Here is an 8,243-nt window from a genome sequence, read left to right as displayed (position 1 = left end):
GGTGAAGGCGAACGATGGGCAAACCACGTCTACCTAACTAGCAGGTAATCAATGGTGTTATGCAACAACACTTGTAACTGATTGCCAAAGAAATAAAAACCTCTTCTGCGAACGGGTTGTTTTTTAACATCTTTTTTTACTTTCGCTTCTATGAGACTGGCTAACGTTTCCTCACAATTAAACTTTTTTAAATCATTGTCACTGACGAATCATTTATGGTGTGGATCATGACAATTCTCTTTTTCCTGCGAGTTAAAGTACTTTTGATTTGTGGGTATTAGGACTGCCATGTTTTTTTCTTTCTATTTTGTCTTTAAATTGACAAGGCCGCTAATGAAAGACAAATCCAGTCGATTTTCAGAATTGCTAAATCGAACCTTATGTTGGCCAATTTCTCTTTGAGCCCTTTTGTCATCTTATGAGAAATGGTTCCCTTATCTCATGTCCAGAATTCACTTGCACCTTCCCATAATGCATTCCGCTTTGGTGGGGTTATTTACATAAAAAACAATCGAAGTTACTTACTCTTGAAACTTAATTTTTATTTGTCAGTCCCTTGATGTCTTATTCACTTATCCAGTCCACCATAATGGGGTTTCTCTGGGATTTTTTAATCTCTTCCCTCGCAGCTAGGAGTTCCAGATAATGAGTGTATTTTTTACTGCCCAAATTTCATTAAATGAAAGATGCATATCAGTGGAGAGATGGTGGCAACTCTTGTTTAGCGAGCAAAATGTTCATTGTAGAAGGAGACCGACATGCAGTACTGCGTGAATAAAGAACTAAAATATAAAGGTCAATCAAGCTTTTCCGCACTCGGATAAAAACACGAAACTGTGGCCCATTTCTCGAAAGTCTTGATAACTTTTTGAGATCAAAAGGCCATTTGTGAAACTGCCATCCGCCTGTTTTAAAGAGTTCGTCTTTTAGTATGTTTTTAAGATAGCTAAACTCCAAATGATTGACCTTCTTAAGGTTTAAAGGGAATGGTGATATCGAAAAAGTCTCGGGACTTTCGAGATACGGGTCCCCGAACCCGAATGAGAATTGAACAATGACCCCTAATAAAGTCAGTAAAGTCACTGCTTACGAGCCAGAAGGCTTATTAGGGCGGCGCTTATCTAGAAACATAAGTACGAGGCCAAGGATGTACAAAGTATTGTTATTCAAATTTAGGCGCCATATAAGCAAAGGGTCTATGTAGTCATCTAAAAAACCATGTTTTGTCCTAATTTGAATAAATTAGTTTAACTATATATGGATCTAAAAAGTCGTGGGCGTGGGTTGGTTGTTGAAGTGGTGCAAGGTTTCTTGACAAGAGGGAAGGCCAATTTTAGAAGAAAGTGGAGGGCAGAAACGCTCAATCAGTCAATGCTGAAAGTCTTTAGCAGACCCCAACCGTACATCAAGACAAAACCCCTTTGTCTACGGTGGAGGATCGAGCGAGGAGAATATTACTGTACCGCTCTTTAGTGAAAAGGGAAACGGAAAAGCTGAGGGCCGGAGTTGACAAAAGAGGAACAGGAAAAATAAAGTCCGAGAAAGATAGAAGGCGCCGGAGAGCAGAAGCAGAAGCAGACCGAGAAGCAATTGGTTTAAAGCTGCATTGCTGGCTGAGGCTTGTTGGTTTGTGGGTTAGTCGGTTTGTTGGTTTGTTGGTTAGTAGCGTTTTAGAGTGAAAGCGAAGAACTGAACTGAACTGTTTAATATTCTAAATATTCAAAGTAAAGTATTTAGTTTATTTTAATTAGTGTTGTCATTTAAATATATATAAAGCATAAAGAAAATCTAAGTACGATTAGTTAATTTAGAGATAGTCACTGTACTAACTGTTATACTTGTTGTTAACTTATATCTTTTATCAAAAGTCGTACGCGTTTTTCTTTAACATTCATACTGTGTTGCGGGTTTGTGCGAGGGGGTGTGAAGTGCGTTGTCTTACACTTAGTTTTACCCTGTTCGCTCCTCGCAATCTTGCGAGACCCAGGGGATCGCGAACCGCCACAGGACCCCAACCCGGACCACTCGATTCGGAGTCGTGCGCACTAACCATGAGGCCACCGCGCCTCCCACAATGACCCCTAATGGTTGTTTCAAAATTGTGGAGCGTCAGGGCCCGGTTGTTGGAAAGCCGATTAACTTAATCCAGGATTAGTGTAAACTTTTGTTCATTTTTTTTAACTTTTTGGTAAAAGTTTCTTTTGTTCATTTTTGTTTTTCAAGATTAACTTCTTCTAATGTAAAGTTTTGCAGAAAATCAGCGTTAAACAGCATTTGGGAGTAGAGAAATAAACTCCTCGGTTAATTTTTAATCTGGGATTAACGCTAATAGGATTTTGAACAACCGGGCCCAGGTCAAAATCACGAGGTAAATCAAACTTCCAGAATTAAATTCCGAAAATTTTCTGATCCATGCCAGAAGGAGGATGACTTCATGGTCATAGCTCTATGCCCAAGTTTCCTGAAGATTGCCTTGAACATGGTGTACATACAGACATACAAACTTTTAATTATTTTAGCTCGGATTTCCGGCAGAGTAGAACTATTACATACACATTGTAAATGTATGTCCTACATTACTAAGTTAAATGATCGGTCAAGTATGATGATTATCCGGTCTTTTGAATCTTGTTGGGAACACCAAAAACAGTTCACCATACTCTTCCAAACATTATCCCTGCAGCGGACAAGAACATGTTCGTTTATCAGTCATGCATAGGCCGAGCATGGGATAAACTGAATGACCAGCATTACTATTTATTAATTTTGAACGATATTTCCCAGCGTTTGATTGGTTTATATTCTTTTAGGCGTAAATGGTATCGTTCCTTTTCCCCAGAAAATTAAAAACTTGCTTCGTAATGTGAGAAAGAAATCAATGATGTGATAAATACTTCTCCTTAGACTTTTAAAGAGATCGGAGCGAGTTTTGAATGAGCAATAACATTTCTGTCGAATTCGGTTTTTCGTACGATTTTAAGAACAACGATCTTAAAATTTTTTGAAGCTGTTGGCTCAAGTCCTCGATCGTTATAACTCTCCTAACTGCTTTACAATGGCACCTAGACAGAGTTTGTTGAATCCTTATAAGTGCTTCTTTGCTATGCCTTATGATTGAACTATAGAGTACCTCATTTTTTTCACCAACCAATCAGAGGCAAGATAAAGATCCAAAAAAACCCTCTCTCGTGCGTTTTCGTGCCACTGGAATCTACATCGACTTCTGATTGGCTCACTACATTGTGCGCGCCTCTTACGATTGCCGATTGCTCAGTTTGAATTTCAAAACGCTCAACTTGAACTGTTCCAGTTCACTGTCAAGAGCAAGCTACGGGTTTTCTTGAAGTGAAATAGCGGCCATGTTTGCATCAGCAGGAGCGCCACCGCAAAGTAAATTTCTCACGCCGGTGCGGAAGCCTTGCATGCGCAAGGCGTAGATGATAGGATTTACCAACGAGTTTGATATGAAACATGTTAGCGCGAACATTCGCAGGTGAAACTTTACAGGACTTTGCGGCGAAGTGAAATCAGGATGGAACAAACCCAGACATATATATGTTATAACAGGCAAGAGAGTGATCAGGGAAGCAACTGTAACAGCAAACAAAGTGGCGGATAGCTGGCGCTCTCTCATGATAACTCCGTTGTCGAGGCGGTTCATTCGCGGGCCAAAACGAACCTTGATAAAAATTGAAGTGTAGCAAATGCATACAACAAGGAGAACTAGTAAATAGTATGCAATATACAGAGCGGAATTTATTACTAAAGGGATCTTCCCGCCATCTTGAAATGGCATTTTTCCTAACGTGATTTGAAGAGCTTCTCTGATAATAGCTATCAGCCAAATGATAGCTATAGTGACGTAGTAGACTCGTCTGCTCATGAATAGATGCCTGGAAGGACGGTATGTGGCATGCACGCGCTCCAACGAGATGACAGCAAGATTTGCAAGCGAAGCAAATGAGAAGATATGGAGAAATGCAAACTTGATCAGATCAGCCCAAGAACTCTCATCATAGGTGTACTCCCAGGCATCACAATGTTGACCGATTCGTTCAATCTGAAGGGGACCTGAAATAACCCCCGCCAAGACATCAGTCATCGTAAGATTTCGGATAAAAATGTAAGCGCCTCGGCGCTGCATCTGGCGCTGTGTCATGAATACAGCCATGGTGATAAGATTGAGGACCACTATGGCTACACATTCAGATATTAGCACAACGATCCACGGAGTGCATTCTGATGAGGCGACGAGTGAAGACACTTCGGTTTTGTTGGTCGCATTTCTGTTGTCACTGCCAGACATAGTTCTTTACTGAAACCACCTGAAATAAAAACCAAAGTTATATTTGTCAGACAGAAAACCTCTGTCTCACATGCAAAAGTACAAAGCTAGTTGAGTACAGATCTCGCTTAGTGCATTGCTGTCAAGTGGCACTTTCATATTTAGGTAGGTTGCTTTTCAGACTTAGAAATCTTATTCCTATAAATATCGATTGACGTGAAGCGCCCCGAGATCTTTCTTTAAAAAGAAAAAGGTCTTAAGATGTAAGGTCAATATTGTTTTTATACCTGTGTAAGTTTAGAGTTATTTACATGCAACAAGGAGATATGTGATTTATTTGCCCAGGAAGCAAACAAGGTCAGTGAATCCTAGATTGCCTTATTTTAACCAGCTCATTTTTTCACATGAGTGGAATAATCAACTATGAGTAACATAATGAGATTTTCGGGACTCTTTCATTTATTTTTATTGTATGACTAATATAAGAGAAGGAAAGGTTACGTTTATACAAACGTTGGGGATATAATATAATAATGATAATATAAGAGAGTTTTCAGTTTCTTTTAAAGGTCCTAAAATCTTTAATTCCCAAAGCTTTGTAATTTAACATGCAATAAGTATATCGTCTCCTCCCTGCTAGCAGAGCTCTCTTTTCATTTGCGTCCACTGAGCTGACAAGTTCGGGAAAAGAAATTTCTGCCATGGGTTGAAACTCACTGTGATCCAACCGTCGTCCACAACCTTGGACGGCACTCTTCAAAACGCATGCTCCAAAATGTATTTGCAGTCTGTTTCTTGAGCCCACCGTGTCCCGCGTATGCATTTACAGTAATTTCCCTGTTGTTTAGCGAGCCGACACAAAATGAAGTACCACGCGTGAGGATTCGGTCGCGAAGTTACCGCCGCGCATGCCCAACACAGTGAGTTTCGACCCATGGCAGAGGTCTCTTTTCCCGTACACTACAACGGAAAAAAGAATGACCTCTGCTACAAGCAGGGAATATCGTCTCTTTCACGTCTTGAACAATGAATTTGACAAAAAAAACAATTTATTGCAATCTTATTATACTTTTAAAAAATTCTAGATCTATTGCATTTCTGGTGTGTCTCTAAATTTTTACATTGTTATACTCTCAAACAACAACAACAACAACAACAACAGTAACAACGTACAGCAACACTCTCTCCTCATATTCATCCGTATTCGAGAGTAAAAAGACAGTTTTAAATTTATGCATAGTGGTCAAAGTACAGCAACACACTCATCTCATATTCATCCATGTTCGAAGGTAAAAAGACAGTTTTAAAGTTTTGAATAATGCGAGGAAGACAAAGAGGAAATTTCAGTTGATACATAATATTATTAAAGGATGTCTAGGAACACTGACTCGTTATCAAAGCTGAAAGGCTGACAATTGAAGATTTGTACCTATTGAAGAGAATTTGTAAATAGTATGACGCCTTCTGTGAGCAAATCCGTATGTTAACGAAACAAAATGTAAACAGTGTGATGTCAGCAAAGATTCCCTTATTATTATTATTATTATTATTATTATTATTATTATTATTATTATTATTATTATTATTATTATTATACTTCCCCACGAGATTATCCCACCAATTAATTTTTGCGGGCTCTTATTGGATAAAACTGATCACGCGACTTAAATCGGACAATGTAGTCCGATTTGATATCCGTCCTCTGATTTTATTTCTACGAAAGAAAACCAGGAAACGAGCAAACGTTCTAGTTAAACTTTTGATTGGTCATGAAAGACACAAAAATTATTTTGCAGAAGCCAGTGATGGAGAAATTACAAAGGTGGTTGACAAGGCAGCCAACAAGAAAACGTCCACAAAATATACTCTCAAGTTTTCTTTTTTGTATAAACAAACTACCGTTGCTTGCAATTACCTGTCCACGCACTTGAGAAAAACATGTTCCGCCGGCCGGTCAAAATTCAAAGTTTTGACAAGCAAACTTCAAAGGTTACCCGCCCACTCTGCAACGTTTTGACGCTACTCCGCAAACACTTCACAGGAAGCAAAGTCAGCAACACGTACGGGCATTTTGTCTTTTGCAGTTTTGAACACCTTGCTTGAAATTCCTACCTAGTTTATTTATTGTAAACGCCATGTCTTGCCAAACGGCAAATAAATCATGCAGCTACGATCATTTGCGTAACTGGCGCCAAAACGTTCCTAAGTGGGCGGGTAAACTTTGAAGTTTGAGTGTCAAAACGTTGAATTTTGATTGGCCGGCAGAACATGTTTTTGTCACGTGTGTGGACAGGTAGTTGCAAGTGACGGTAAAGGGTAAAATTAAATTTTTTGCGACAAAGTCTATTTACCAAGCTACTACGGTATATAAATTTCATCCAATTTTTATCGTGGAGAAAAGAAAAGAGATTCCAAAACACTCTTGAAAACACGGAGTCGACGGAACTGTACATGTCCAGTGCGTTGAGGCGACTTTTCGTGGAAGCAAGAAAAGTTGAAGAAAAGCGATACAGCCGCATTACCATGAAAGCTATTCGTATTGGGCTGGACCGGTTTCTGCCATGTTCTCCATGAAGACCACGCAGAAAGACTTTTTCTATTATTCGTGACAAATAATTGCAGTCGGCTAAACGAAGCATTAGATGCTACTTTGAAGGATCTCGCTCGCTTCAGCAGCAGAATCAACTCCATTATCGTTCAACGCACAAAGTCAATGCGAGAACGATTTTTCTCGCTCAAACTTTATTGGCTGTAATTCCAAAGGGCACCTAAAAATGCTACGCATTTTTGTGAAAGACTGTTAATTCGTCGGCTGTCCTCTTGTCGAACAATATAATTGCAAAAACATTTAGAAAAAACTGTGTCTTCATTTACGTTTTCAAGCTTTTGATCTTTGGGGCGTTATAAAGAGTATACTTGACATGACAACTTGTCAACGTTTCCTCCAATTACTTTGTAATTAATATCGAGCAAACCAATCAACACGCGTTGCGCCATTTATATACACGAAAGCTGGCTTTTTTGCCCTTTTGTATCTAAGTGCGTTCAGTGCGTTCTTCTTGAGAAATTAATCGGAGGGTTATAAAATAAATAAACCCCTTTCGGGCTTGCTGATATATTGGAGGATAATGCCCAAGGCTAAAAGATTGTCCGAAAAATGAACAGTTGGCCGAGAAGCGAAGCTTCGAGGGCCACTGTGAAATTTACTAATTTACTAACAATAACATGGCTGACAAATTACCCCGTAATTTTGGCGCGAAATTTTAGCGTTAATTTATAATTTCAAAATTGCCATGGTAACATCTCTTATATCTCGATCAGAGCCAAGATGGCTTCGAAATTTAAGACAGTGACCATTGAAGAAGTTACGAAATTAAAAGAAGCGGCAGAAAATTTAAATACGCGAAAGAGCACAATTAACTGGGTGAGGGTTTTTGAAAAGTGGTGTGACGAAAGTAACCTTGAGAAAACCCTGGAGATGATTCTTCCCGAGCAGTTGGATAAAGTACTCGAGCGATCTACGGTTGTGAGCGTAATTTGTCACCCACGACATAGAAAGGTAATAAAATGGTTTTCTCGTGAAATTAGGAAATAATTTCACTTGCGTTTTGTCAAAATTCTGATAATTTCCCGAACCTTTAGGCGCGGGAAATTATCAGAATTTTGACAAAACGCGCGTGAAATTATTTCCTAGTTTCACTCGTGGCCATTTGAGTACACATCTAATTTGGCGCGAAATTTCAGCGTTAATTTATCTCGGGTTTCACATGACGTCACGGCCGCCTTGTTGGTATTCACAAACAATGAAACGGCGGCCATGATAGTGTCCCGACCCAATACTCCGGGAATTATTCTCTATTATTAGGGAAACGCTTTCTTTTGTTTTCTTTGAAAAACATGGCTGTTGATCACGTGAGTGAAAACCATGAATAATTTCATTTAATTTTCAGCAATAATT

At 39.2% G+C, this 8,243-nt stretch overlaps 1 protein-coding gene across 1 annotated transcript in view; it reads right to left on the bottom strand.

Annotated features, from left to right (window-relative positions):
• Positions 1-2,392: 2,392 nt before the first annotated feature.
• LOC138000912 (histamine H2 receptor-like) overlaps positions 2,393-8,243 on the bottom strand; it is a 7,989-nt gene continuing 2,138 nt past the window's right edge. Inside the window, exon 2 of the mRNA XM_068847581.1 lies at positions 2,393-4,325. Within this exon, the coding sequence (XP_068703682.1) occupies positions 3,329-4,306 (978 nt within the window). The 5' untranslated portion in view covers positions 4,307-4,325 and the 3' untranslated portion in view covers positions 2,393-3,328. The remainder of the gene's footprint in view (positions 4,326-8,243) is intronic.

Source organism: Montipora foliosa, chromosome 1 (genome assembly GCF_036669935.1).
Source record: "Montipora foliosa isolate CH-2021 chromosome 1, ASM3666993v2, whole genome shotgun sequence".
In the NCBI taxonomy this organism is placed as follows: domain Eukaryota; kingdom Metazoa; phylum Cnidaria; class Anthozoa; order Scleractinia; family Acroporidae; genus Montipora; species Montipora foliosa.
Note: the sequence above shows the minus strand (reverse complement) of the source record. Positions and strands in the feature narration are given on the sequence as shown.